At 42.7% G+C, this 13931-nt stretch overlaps 1 protein-coding gene across 5 annotated transcripts in view; it reads left to right on the forward strand.

The window, feature by feature from the left end:
• Positions 1-13931, forward strand: part of BCL9 (BCL9 transcription coactivator) — a 169488-nt gene that overhangs the window by 137263 nt on the left and 18294 nt on the right. For all 5 annotated transcript variants that reach the window (XM_033941358.1, XM_033941362.1, XM_033941359.1 and 2 more), the window contains exon 8: positions 3060-5298. In XM_033941358.1, coding sequence (XP_033797249.1) covers positions 3060-5298 — 2239 coding nt within the window. The remainder of the gene's footprint in view (positions 1-3059; positions 5299-13931) is intronic.

The following is a 13931-nucleotide window of genomic DNA, read 5'->3' on the forward strand; positions in this document are numbered from 1 at the left end:
TCCCTCCTCCAATGGTCTGGCATCTCTCTCCTCTTCTTCCCTTCCCTCTCCCACACCACCATGGTCTGGCATTTCACTCTCTCCTCTCCCTTCCCCCCACTTCCATCAGCATCTGCCCCTTTCTTTCCCTCCAACCCAATTCCTTCCAGTATCCTTCCCCCTTATGTCTCCCTCTCCTTTCCCTGCACACCAATTCCATCAGCATCTGCCCCCTTTCTCTCTCTCCACCACCCTTCCATACCACCCTGACCCCCTTTTTCTCCCTCCACCACCCTTCTATGCTCCTCTCTCTCTCCAAACCGGCAAGGTCCCATGATGACTGCTTCTGTTGCCTCTGCCTCTGGAAGATGTAAGTGACGTTGGAGGGTGTGGGCCAGCAGATGCAGGGAGTTGCGGCAAGGTTCCGCAATGACTGCAGCTGCCGGTCCACCCCTTCCGACGTCACTTACATCTTCCGGAGGCAGAGGTGGCATATGCAGTCATCGCGGGACCTTCCTGCACTTCAGTGCGGCTGCCGACTCTGCTTCAGAATAAGTACGGCAGCCGCGCTGAGGTACAGGTGCCATTTAGAGCAGCTCGGAAAGTTCTGGATCCAGCCGGCTCTGTACCCCCCTAGGGCTGGCACCTGGGGCGGTCTGCCACTGTATGAGGGGACAAAAAATAATAAAAAGAATGGATAAATTGACTGATTTAGACATGTCATACAATTATAACCCCAAAAATATGTCATAAAATGTAATTCTAAACTCAAAAGACTCCAGACGAAAAGCAGACTGTAGAAAGGAAACCAGAAAAGACCAAACCCATAGTACTAAGATCCAAATGCTAAAATCGGACATGTCCATTATGAAGAGATGTGTGGATCACCGCTAATTATAACGAGTGAGTCTTTAAAATATGAGATGGTAATGGATAGCCAGACCTCGTGTATGGAAGTGACAAATACTGGAGCCAAAACCAGAGCACCGTGATAAAACTTGAATGGAAATATGGATACCTATTTATACTTTTGAATAAAATTGCGATGCGAACATGTCATAGAAAAGAATAAATAATGTGAAAACTAAAAACCAAGAACAATATATTGTAACACCGAACTCAGAATTAATGAAATAACATGCTAAAAGAACTTATCCCTCCCCCCCAAAATAGGGCATATACATACTTAAAATGATGGCTGGTTACAAACAGTATGCCTAGACTATATAGACCTAAACAGGGCAAAAGTAAACGTATGGGAAATGAACAGCTGATAATACAGTGTATCTTGAAAACATAAGCCGATAGTAGCTCAAAGACAAGAAGAGCAAATTGTAAGTTTCACTGACTTGTCTCCCGCCTTAGCCCGTAGCGAATGCATGCTTCGGGGCTCTAACGTGTGTGTGCTGGCTTCCCTTCTCTTCTCTTCCTTCCCCCCCCCTTCCCCGGACATAACTTCCGGTTTCCGAGGGAAGAGAAGGGAAGCTGGCATACACACATTAGAGCCCTAGAGCATAAGTTCTCTATGGGCTAAGGCATGAAATTTCCAAGCCGTTTTTTGGGTTTTTTTTTTGGTGTTGAGCAGCACCGGCGGCAGCAGCAGAATTCACAGCGGATGATAGCCGGGCGGTCATCTAAATTATCCGGGCGGACCGCCCAGCTAAAAGGCCCTAGGGAGAACACTGCTACTGTGACATATTCATCCTACTCCTACAAGCATTATATTCAACAGTAATAGGCTTTACTGTCAGAAAATGTAATTGACATTAACTATTTCTTCTGAGGCCCTCCAAGTACCTACAAATCCAAAATGTGGCCCTGCAAAGGGTTTGAGTTTGAGACCACTGATCTAGGTCAAGTAAAAGTCTACTGCAAATGCAACTCATTAGGAAGCTTAGGAATATGCTGTAAGCTGCCCCAGTTCACATGATGGAATAAGTGTCCCTAGACAACATATATTCTCACAATATTCAATGGCAATAGGTGGGCCACACCTTACCTCTCTAGCATCTATTACATGTCCTATCTAAAAACTAAATAAATAGCTTCAACCCAATTTTTCTTAGCCAACATTCAGTACTAACATGCTGTAAAAAACTCAGAAAAGCAGACCCTTTCAATAAATAAGCTTGGACCACTTAGGATGCAAATAAGCTGAAGGATAGCCAACAAATCTTTCATGTGAGACCACAATATGACATCTACCCTATTAGCCACCTTTAAACTTTGTATTGGGTGCATCCTCAAATACATTACGTGAGCATTTCCAAATGCATGCTCTTCATCTGTTAAGAATTGCTTTGTCCTTCATGCATGCAGCTCTTCCACTCATCCACTTCCTCCTTTTTGTCATGAACTTGGGTAGAGAGGCAGAGTATAAATAGAAAATGTTTAATCAAACTTTCTAGACCACCTTTTTCTGAACCAGACAAAAATAGAAACAAAAGCCAGAAGAATGAGGGCCTTCCTAGAGGTCTTTAATGACCACTATTGGCCCCTGGACCTTGCACTGAAGAACTCTGCAATAGCGCAACAGTCACATACACAAAAATAACTTCTATTTATTTTCTTTCTACTTCTTTCAATAGTTTCACCGAGGATTTTATAAAGGTGCTTGCTTAGGAGTATGCTCCTTATGCTCTGTCCCTTTGGTGGCACACAATGCTGCCTTAAAGGAGGCATTTTCAACTGTTTTGGTCCCAGAAGCACTGACATAAGGTGAGCAGGGCTCTATCTTGGGACCAGATCGGCCGTACTGCACTGGTGGTGATACTAGAGCAAAGAAGCATTATTCAGCATTTCTTCTCTAAGTTAAAATACGTAATTTCTGCAATTGGCTTTGAGTTTTCAGCATTATTGTCAAGATGAAGTGCCTGAGGTACTAATGGGTGGGATTTTGGTGCTTAATTTGTGGCAGCCAGAACTGGCCAGCTCTGCTCAGGAGGTCATGTGCATACAGCCAAAATACTTTTGCATATGTAATGTTAATATGAATTTGTTGAAAGAAAAAATTAACACTGGTAATGTAAGTCTTTAAACTGAAACTGTGTCTTATGATTTTTTTTTCTCTTTATTTTCAGAATGTCCAGCTCTCTGCAATACGAAATGAACCCAAACCTCAGTCATCTATCCCTCAAGAGCAGATCCACTCACAGACAACCACAGTGCAGTCAAATCCTGCTGCCACATCCAAAGCCATTGCCTCCTGTTGTCCAATCAGCCAGGACAGTGCTGAGGTGGAAAGTAAAGTAGGAACCGCATATAGCCCTGCCAGCAGCACCCCACTGACAATGGAAGCATCGCTTCAAAGTGTATCCCCGAATAATCAAGCAGCCAGCCCCCTTCCCCAGGACAGCACCCTCCCAGGAGACCCAAAAGTGGAACTGAAAGGTAGCAGTACCTCTCAACAGACATCTAGTAGGGATGCTTTGAGTTTAGGAGACAGTGTTGGTGGTCTATCACAAGAGCAGCTAGAGCATAGAGAACGCTCCCTGCAGACTCTTCGGGATATCCAGCGTATGCTGTTCCCAGATGAGAAGGAGTTTGCCCTGAAAGAAAATACAAGCCAAAATGAAGGGTCTCAACAGAACTCTGTTCTACTGGATGGTCCTCAAAAGAAATCTGAAGGGCCAGTACAGGCTATGATGGCTCAGTCCCAAAGTGTAAGCAAAGGGCCTGGACCTCAGACAGAGGGAGGAGTTTCATTTGGTCCCCCAGGACAGAGAGAGATGCCTTTTTCTCCAGAGGATATGGTACCTCCACCCATGAATCCCCAGCCTGGACCAAATGGACAAGACCATTTGGATCATATGACACCAGAACAGGTTGCGTGGCTGAAGCTTCAGCAGGAATTTTATGAGGAAAAGAGGAGAAAGCAAGAACAGACAGTGCAGACAGTGGTACAGCAGCGTTCCCTACAGGATATGATGATGCACCAGCACGGGCCTAGAGGAATGGGCAGAGGTCCTCCACCTCCTTACCAGATGAACTCTGGAGAAGGTTGGGGTCCTGGAGGACCAGCTTCATTTTCCGATGGAATGAATATACCACATTCTCTGCCTTCCAAGGGCATGGCACCACATCCCAATGTAACTGGCAGTCAGGTATCACGCCTCCCTACATTTGTAGGGATGATGAATCCTGATATGGAAGTTCATAGTATCCCCAGCACTGTGTGCAGATCCGGACTTTCAGGAGTTAGCTGGCCAGAGGAAATACCAAAAATTCCAGATGGTCGAAGCTTCCCTTCAGGACAAGGAATCTTCAGCGGCCCTGGGCGAGGTGAACGTTTCTCCAATTCTCGAGGTTTACCAGAGGAGATATTTCAACAGATGTCTGAAAAGCAACTTGGGATGGGCATGGAGGGTAATCGAACTGGTGTGGAAATAAATAGGCCAGCAATGCCACAGAGACACATGGAACCAGGTGGTGTCATTTTTCCTCGGATGCCAGGGGATGGGCCCTTGAGTCCCTCAAGGGCAGAGTTCCATAAAGGAATGCCACCCCAATTGGTCCCAAGCAGGGAGGTGGAGTTTGGACTGAGTCCCAGAAACATGAATATGAAAGTGGATATGAACTTGAATATCAGCATGAACTCCAGCTCTCAATTGATGTCTCAAAAGTTGAGAGAGGCTGGTGTGGGGCCAGAAGAGATAATGAAAATAAGGTCTGGAACTTCTGAAATGTTGACCCCCCAGCAGAAGATGATTCTTTCGTCTTATTTTGCTGAACACCCTCAGCAGGAGTATGGCATGAGTTCAAGGCCTTGTATTCCCATGTCTCAAAGTCCAGGTGGAGCCCTAAGACATTCCCGAGAACAGATTGGGCCTGACCAAAGGACTAATACCCGTCTCAGCCACATGCCACCACTACCTCTTAACTCTGCCAGTAATCCAAACAACCTTAGTGCTATGCCTCCAGTTCAGCGCAGCTTGGGTCGCAAACCCTTGGATAATGTTTCTGCTGCAACCAGTCAGGTAAACTCTCCAAGTGTCAATCCACTGAAGTCTCCAACTATGCGTCAAGTTCAGTCACCCATGCTGGGGTCTCCATCAGGCAACCTTAAATCTCCCCAGACTCCATCCCAGCTGGCAGGGATTCTGACTGCTCCAACTGCTGCTTCTTCCATAAAGTCTCCTCCAGTTTTGGGATCTGCTGCTGCTTCCCCTGTCCATCTTAAGTCTCCATCTCTCCCTGTACCTTCTCCAGGATGGACATCATCCCCAAAGCCTCCCATGCAAAGTCCAGGGATCCCTCCAAGCTCCCTCAAACCTTCTCTTGGCATGACCTCACCAGCCATGATGGGGAATGCTGACCCAGGTCAGTTGCTATGTCTTCTGTTTTATTACTGAGATAGGGTAAATTTAGGAGTTATGGAGCAAAGCATATTCTAGGAAAACAATAAAAACCAAGATAACAGACTTTAAGGCAGGGTGTCCAACCTGCGGCCCCATGAAATATTTTGTGCGGCCTTAGTCAAGGGTGATGCAGTGTTTTCCTCTGCTGTCTCCGGGTGTTTACCATCTTGCCGGCTCCCTCCTCTGTCTTGCTGCAGCATTTGCACATTTGTGCGGCCCCAGAAACATTTTTTTTGGCCAATGCGGCCCAGGGAAGCCAAAAGGTTGGACACCTCTGCTTTAAGGAATCTTTTTTAGGTTCAAATCACCAACCTCTTTATAGAGGCTTCTTTCTATCTAGCAGCTACAAATGTGTCTGTCCTTTGAGATATAAGTACAGACAGTCCCCGGGCTAAGAACATCTGACTTTCGTCGGACTCATGCTCATATGAACCGGGGTCCTACCTCTCCCTTCCTTTGCCAACGCGCTGCTTCTTCCTCCCTTCCTGTCCAAACACGACCCTCCTCTTCCCTTCCATGTCCCTATGCACTCCTCAACTTCCTTCCTTCCATTCTACATCCCAAATTTGTGCCTCCCTCTCGCGGTTGTTTACCTCCAATGGCCGGCTACCTCCTCCCAGCTGCACTTCTCTTGGCAAAGCTGATGGCAGAGGGAAGGCTTCCAGGTCAGCCGTGTGTAGGAACTGCGGCCATGGCTTTGTGAAGAGAAGTGGGGCTGGGTGGAAGCAGCCAGCTAGCGGAGGTAAACATCTGCAAGAGGGAGACATGAATTTGGGAAGCAGAACAGAGGGAGGGAAGGGAGGAGGAGGATCACATTGTGACACAGAAGGAAGGGAGTGAGCACAAACTTCAGACAAAGGAAGTAGGGAGAGAGCATGAACTTGGGACCCAGAATGGATGGAAGGGAAAGGAGCATGAACTTGGGGCATTGGATGGAAGAATAGAGGGGCATTGGATGGAAGAATAGAGGGAGTGAGGGAGAGAGATGCTGAGATGGGGAGGGAATAGAAAGGGAAAATTGTTGGGTATGGATGTCTGAGTGAGAGGGAAAGAGATGGTGCACATGGTGAAATGAAAAAAGGGATGAATTGTTGGGCATAGGGAGGGAAAGAGAAATATTGGACATGATGGTGGGAGAGGTGTGAGATACAGATGCATGGGGATGAGAGGGAGAAATGTTGGATTTGGTAGTGGAGAGGGAATAGTGGGACAGATCTTCTCTTTCTATTTAAACTACAGTACTTTATTTTGAGGACTGTTTCTTTAATGTTTTTATAGACTGTGTACTGTTCAGGATCCGGGTTACATACAAATTCAACTTAAGAACAATTTAAAAAATGGAACTTGTTCTTAACCCAGGGATTGCCTGTATTAGCTTGGGTAGTATTTAAGCTACACCCAGAACTTACTTGTCATTAATGTTCTTATTTTCGTAGTTAACTGAAAAAAATTGTTGGCTAAAGGCAAGTGGTTCACTGTAGTATCAAACAAACAGATGACCAACGGGGCACCATGGATACATTTTCTGTAACTTTCTAGGAAATTTCTGGAGATTGTTTTGAGCTGGCATATTCATTTAATACTACTTCAGTCCTATACAGCATGCCTCAATTCTTTATTTAGTGTAGTGTTAGATGTTTTTTCACCATATCATCATTTATTTGTTGTTGCAGCTAGCTCCTTTAAACTATATTGGATTTTTTTAAACCTTTTTTTTTCAGGCTGGTACCTTAGTGATTTTTACTCTCAGTTATTCAGTGAATGTTTTTTCTGTTCTTGTTGTTGGTCCATGTTGACCATGACTTCTGACAGATTCCGGATGGTGGATTTTTTTTTTTGGTTAAAATATCCTCATATTGTCCTATTAATAAGAAGGTCAACTCTATATACAAAATCTAGAGCTGCTGGTTTAGAGAATCAGCAGCTTTCTCTTCATTTCAAAGGGCTTTTGTACATTTTTCCTCTGTGGCCCATTGAGGGCCGGGGAATTTGAAGAATAGTGAACCATCAATGGTTGGTAATTATGGTTGCCCCAGATTGGCTGCAGTACGTGGATCTGGTTCATCTAGAGAATATGAGGGCTGTTCAAAAAGTATCAGACGGACCATTTGCGAGCAATCTCAAAAGAGGCATTCCAGCACTGCTTCCGACAGTGGCAGAACCGTTGGAAGAAGTGTGCTCAAGGGGACTACTTTGAAGGAGATTAGTATAAGATTGTTGTGTCTGAATGCGAGTATTTTTTATGAATAAAGGTCTGATACTTTTTGAACAGCCCTCGTATCTGAACCATCCCCTGCATCTGATTCTGTTCTCTCAGAGTCCAGTTGCCCTGGAGGATCCGGAACGCTTTGGGCATAAGGCATGGCTCTTGAGTGTGCAGTCTTATCATGAAAGGACTATTCGGAAGTGGTTATAGCTACCCTTCTAAGATCTAAGAAACCTGCAACTGTTGAGGCCTAAGCTAAGGCCTGGAAGGTGTTTCAGCGTTGGTGTACTAAGGAGAATGTGGTCTTAGCATTTTCTTCAGGATGGTCTCGAGAAGGGTTTGGCTGGTAGAAAATGTTTGGCTGGTAGAAAATGTTTCTTTGTCCTCTCAGATGTTTCCAGTTTTTGGAAAGGAGCATTTCGGCTGCATCCTCTGTTTGCAGGCCCTCAGTAAGACTCCTTATGAGCCTTTGAAAAAGGAGTCCCTGATGGATCTTAACCATTAAGATGGTTTTTCTAATAGCAATTGCTTCAGCAAGAAGGGTTTTGGAGCTGCAAGTTCTGTCGTACAGAGAGAGAGCTTTTCCTCAGGTTTATAGAGGCAGGGGCCTCCCTCCACACGGTCCCTTCATTTTCTACCAAAAGTGGTCTCAGCCTTCCACGTAGATCAAGAAGTTCGAATACCTGCATTTCATTCATGGGTTTAAAAAAAAAAAAAGACAAAATTTTGGGGTTGTGGGATGTTAGAAGAGTTTTTCTATGTTATCTTGAGGAACAAATGAATTTCATCTCTCATATTATCTTTTTATATTAACGAGTCCTAGTTGCCTGGGTAAGTCAGCCTCTAAGGCTTCTATTTCCAGGTGGGTTCACGCAGCTATTGCTTCAGGTTATATTGGGAGACCACACTCTATGACAGGTGTGGCTTCTTCAGGGGCAGAGTCCCAGGCAGTGTCACCCAAGGAAATCTGTAGGAGTAGCTACATGGTCCACCTTTCATACTTTCAAGAAATTTTATGTGGCATGAAAGGATGCCACTTTGGGGTCTGCGGTGCTCATAGCAGGCTTATCTACCCCACCCTAGACTCAGGGGACTGCTTTAGTATGTCCCACTGGTTCAAGACTCATTTGCCTTTTGCACTAGAAGGGAAGATTAGGTTCTTACCTCAATAATCTTCTTTCTAGTAGAAAGGTTTATAAAAGTCTTGAAGGCCTGCCCTGTCAGATTTCATTTAGCCTGCTTGCTGTCTCAGACATGTATGTATTTCTAGATGTTGTTGCCAGACAGATCTGATCTCTCTGTTCCAATGAGAAAAGCAAGAAGCTTGAGAGCTACATAAGTGTTAGTGCTGGTTGCACTCAGGTAGGTGACTTGTTCATTTCCACCTTGTTTTCTGTTATAATTCTATTGGCATTGATTGTTGCAGATCAGGACAGAATTGGCTGGTCAGGGATTACCCCATTTCCCACCTCCTTATCTCTCCTCTTAAAGGAATTGTCAACTGCTTTGATATGAACTGAGAAGATGGGGCATAACCCAGAGATGCAGGAGGCGGAGCTGAGAGAAAAAGTAGATGTGCCTTCTACAAACTTGCGAGTAAAGGAGACTAACACAAGACTCGTATGCCTTTCTACTAGAAAAAAAGATTATTGAGGTAAAAACTAATCTTCCCATGTGACCAGAAGTGCTTTCTTAAAATTGAAAACTATATTCAGGGATGTTGGCAAACTTATCAGCTCACAAATGCCCAACATAGAGAGACCCCCCACCCTTTTTTGGGAAACTGCAAAAGCAGTTTTACGTGGGGATATCATAGCCTACTCTAGCCATAAAAAGAGAGCCCGATAGAGCCATTTTACATTTAGAAAAAAACAACTCATTGAAATTTGGCGGCGACATGGCCGCCAGCCTAGTGCCAACAATAAAACCCAATTACTAGCTATACAGCTTCAGTTGAACGAGCTTCTTTACCAGAGCTTAAGTCTATGAAATACTATCAATATCAACTTTACAAGCAGGGTAACAAGGTGGGCACACTGTTGGCTCGTCTAGCAAGGGGCAGAAGCAAGTCTTTCCAGGTTCTATTTCCAGAGGGACAGTTTCATAGGCAGGATAGGGATGTTTGTCGGTTGTTTCAGGACTATTATACTAAGCTATACTCTAAGGACAGCGATACTGGCCTGTCTAGCGATTCTTATTTGTCTAGTCTTGATTTACCTAGTTTAAGTCCAGAAAATAGCCATCTCTTAAATATTCCCATTATGCAAGATGAACTGTTACTGGCAATACAGCAAAGTCTGCTGTGTAAGGTTCTTGGTTTGGATGGATTTAGGGCCAAATTCTACAAAATTCTGGTGATGGGAGGTCTTGAATCCTTTGATGTCTGTTTAATCACCAGATACAGGAGAAGACAAGCCCAAATTGTGGTCTTTCCGAAACCTGACTGAGATCCCACTAAGGTGGAATCCTACCAACCTATCTCCCTTCTTTGTTGCAAGGCCAAACTGCTAGCTAAAATATTGGCTAATAGATTGACCAAGCTGTTGCCCGACTTGATAGCGAGTTCCCAAGTGGGTTTTGTGCGGGGTAGAATGGCTGTTAAAAATATTTGTTTGATATTGTCATCTTTGGAATGGGTTTATCTTAAGAAACAACCTTTTCTACTGATTAGTTTTGATGCAGAGTTCGGTAGGAATTCTTATTTGGAGTTTTAGATAAATATGGTATTGACGGCTTCTTTCGAGATGCTATTCAAACCTTATACTCGGGCCTGTGGGCAAGAGTGAGTGTCAATAGGACCCAGTCTGATTATTTTCCTATTTGCCTGGGTACTAGGCAGGGTTGCCCACTGTCACCATTACTCTTTATTCTCATTTTGGATCTGCTAATTAGAAACATTCTAACCTGGAAATATTGGGGGTGGATATCAGGGCCCATTCTTTTAAAATTGCTGCTTTTACGGATGACTTATTGGTCCATTTGACTAGGCCACAATTGTCCCTACCCACTCTGTAGGAGAGCCTTAACGGAATATGGGGACTTTTCAGGATTTAAACTTAATATGGATAAATCGAAGGCTTTAGCCACAGACATTGAGCTGCCCTGATAGTGGTGTCCGGATTTCCCCTTACATCGGGTGGATAGAGATTTCAGAGACCTGAGAATTAGTTTGCCTTCGAATCCTAGATTTTTTTTTACTAATTTTTTTTGCCTTGCTTAGTTACACCAAACATCAATTGACTAAATGGCAGGCTTTACCTTTATCTTTGGGTGGCCACATTGCTCTTTTCAATATGGTGCTAATTCCTAAGTGGCTCTTTATCTTTCAGCTGCTTCCCTTATGGTTAACTAACAGATATTGGCACAGCTTAAAGAAAGAACTTATTCAATTTTGTTGGACAAGGAAGAAGCCAAAATTGCATTTTGATAATTTGCTGGGCCTGGAGAACAGTGAAGGCATGGGACTTCTGATCTCTATATTTATCCCCTTGCCTTATGAACAAGCGTTGTTTCAACTGTACCATCTGCTTTATTTGCTCCATACACCCCGCCATCGCCTATCCATCCTGTTTCGCCATAACTCTATACTGGACCCATTACAGTTAGTCTGGGGCCGCTTGATGAAACTTCTGACCTATAACCCCAATGTCATGGATTTATTGCCCATCCAGGGTAACGGAGACTTCGAAATTGGTTTGACATGCCAGATTTTTTTGCAACTGGGGTGCACAGGGTATTTGATTCATTGTGCAAGTATTGGATGGGGTTGGGGTTGTTCAAGGGTTCCCCATGCTATCTAATATGTTGACTGGAGACTTCTGTGGTTATCTACAGCTGGTACACTATGTGACTCTTTTACCTCAGGTGGATCTCTCTTTAGGAGTCCGCGAATGGCTGAACATTTTCTTTGAACAGGAAGAGGGACTTCCTCTTTCAATTTCTTCTTTACGCAAATTGTGGTGGAATCTCCTCCCATTCCGTTCCTATACTGGGTTGATACAGAAATGGAGTGCACATCTAGGGATCCCTATACAAGATACTTACATTATCATGGGAGCTGTGTGGCGGGAGTACACGTATAGAATTTTACATAAGGCATACTTCACGCAAGTGCAGGCTTTTCATGCAGGCTTGGTTACGTCTCCTTCCTGTACTAAATGCGCTCATGGACCTAACACGTTCTCGCATGCTCTATGGTAATGGCCCACAATCAAATCTTTTTGGAACCACATTTTTCAATATTTGGGCACATTGTGGGGCATTCCAGTGGTAGGCTTCCCGGTGGGTACTTTATTTGGTAGGGTGGCTTCTTGTGGGATTTTAGGAATGGGAAAAAGCTTGTTATTTCAAATAGCCTTTATGGTGGGCCATAAATGTATCATCGTGCAGCATTGGGTGCAGGATGCTCCTCTGAGTTTTTGGCATTGGAGGAATCAACTCCATCACTTGCTGCTCTGTGTGGTTTGGGAAGCTCATAGGACTCCTAAACATATACGCCTTTTTCTGTAGACCTGGGACCTATATTTTCAGTCTATCCCTCCTAGAGATCGCAGTTTGATTCTCAATGATTTACATTGATGTGTTGAGTTATCCTTTTCACTTGTTTTCTCTCTTATTGTCAAAGGTCATCTTCCATTGGGGGAATTTGAGGAGGTTACGGTTGGGGGGGTTGGTAGGGAGGGACTGGTTTATATTATGTTATATAAAGACTGAAGGAATGATAATTGACTGGCTATTTCAATGGAGTGGAAATAAGAGTTCAAGCTCTACTTGTTGTATTTGGTGGTTGCTCATTTTATTATTTAGTTTTTTTCTTGTGTATTGTCATTTTTTCTTCAATAAAAAACAGTTTAAAAACTGAAAACTTTTTCAGCTGAATCTGAACTTAGATTAAAAAGCATAGGTCATGGGAGTTCATTGTTTAATGTTAAGTGCTTTAAATTACTATAGTGTTATTTGTGGGTTTGTTGGCAAAATATATAAGGCTGCAGATTATGCAGAATGTAACAGCAAGGTGGTTGTGGGGGGGAAGAGGTGGAGACATGAAGAAAGTAGTTGTCTTTTTGTTCCGAAAATTACTTTGGTTCCCAATTAAAAATGATGTCTCTGCAAATTACTTGTATTAATTTTTAAAATATTGAATACTCAGAAATTGTTGTACTGTACTAGAAAGATTGAAAAGTATGTATTGAGGAACCATTTAAGATAGTCACAGGGGATCTCTTTTGAGATCCTGCATTGGGCAGATTTTTGGAAATTGTTATCAAGTGTTCAGTGTTGGCCGAGAGCAGGGTTCTCAATATGTAAATCTGATTTTCAAGAAATCCACAATGAATATGCATATGAGAGTTTTGCATACAGTGGAGGCAGTGCATACAAATTTGTCCAGTGTTGGGCAAGTAATATATTACTAAGTAATAGCTTATGGTTTATTGTTTATTATAATTTAATATACCATCTTTCCTGAGGAGATGATAAAGCAGTGAACAGTAGACAATAAATCTAAATCTGAGACAAAAGAATGCTAATTGTGAAAAGAAAGGAAATAAATTGAAGGAAAGGGTAAGAAAAGTTTATTGGTAATATATACATATACAGGTAATATATTATTGGCAACATATATGGTATATACAGGTAATATATTATTGTTAAAGTAATGAGTAACCAGTGTTGAGTAAGTTACTTTCCAAAAGTAATATAAAACAGTCACTAGTTTCATTAGGAAACAAGAATATATTACTTATATGTCTAGGTAGGTTACTGTGAAAAATAATGTATTACTTGTATAAGTAATATATTACCAGTATTATTTTACTTATACAAGTAATACATTATTTTTCACAGTAACCTACCTAGACTTATAAGTAATATATTAACAGTATTATTTTACTTAGTAATATATCAAACCGAATTCTGAATTTGTCTCATGCATATTCCTTGTGGATATCCTGAAAACCTGATTGGTTAAGTGTGTCCTGAGGACTGGGTTGAGAAACCCTAGCCCAGAATATTGGAACAAACTGCCCTTTGATTTAATAACAGGAAATATTTTGTCTTTGCAAAAATAAATGTTGGAAATGTTTTTTTGGGGGGTTCTAATTGAAGAGAATAATGAGGTTTGCTCTGTTTGAATAGAAGGTATGGTACTTAGTAGTAGGGTTAATGGAAAAGATGAATAAACTGGTTTCAATCTTGTTATGGGTTTCTACCTTTTACTTTTATTAATGGTTTAATCAATTGTAATCACTCCAAAAAGTAGATACATAGTAACATAGTAACATAGTAGATGACGGCAGATAAAGACCCGAATGGTCCATCCAGTCTGCCCAACCTGATTCAATTTAAATTTTTTTTTTTTTCTTCTTAGCTATTTCTGGGCGAGAATCCAA

Source organism: Geotrypetes seraphini, chromosome 4 (genome assembly GCF_902459505.1).
Source record: "Geotrypetes seraphini chromosome 4, aGeoSer1.1, whole genome shotgun sequence".
Lineage (NCBI taxonomy): Eukaryota > Metazoa > Chordata > Amphibia > Gymnophiona > Dermophiidae > Geotrypetes > Geotrypetes seraphini.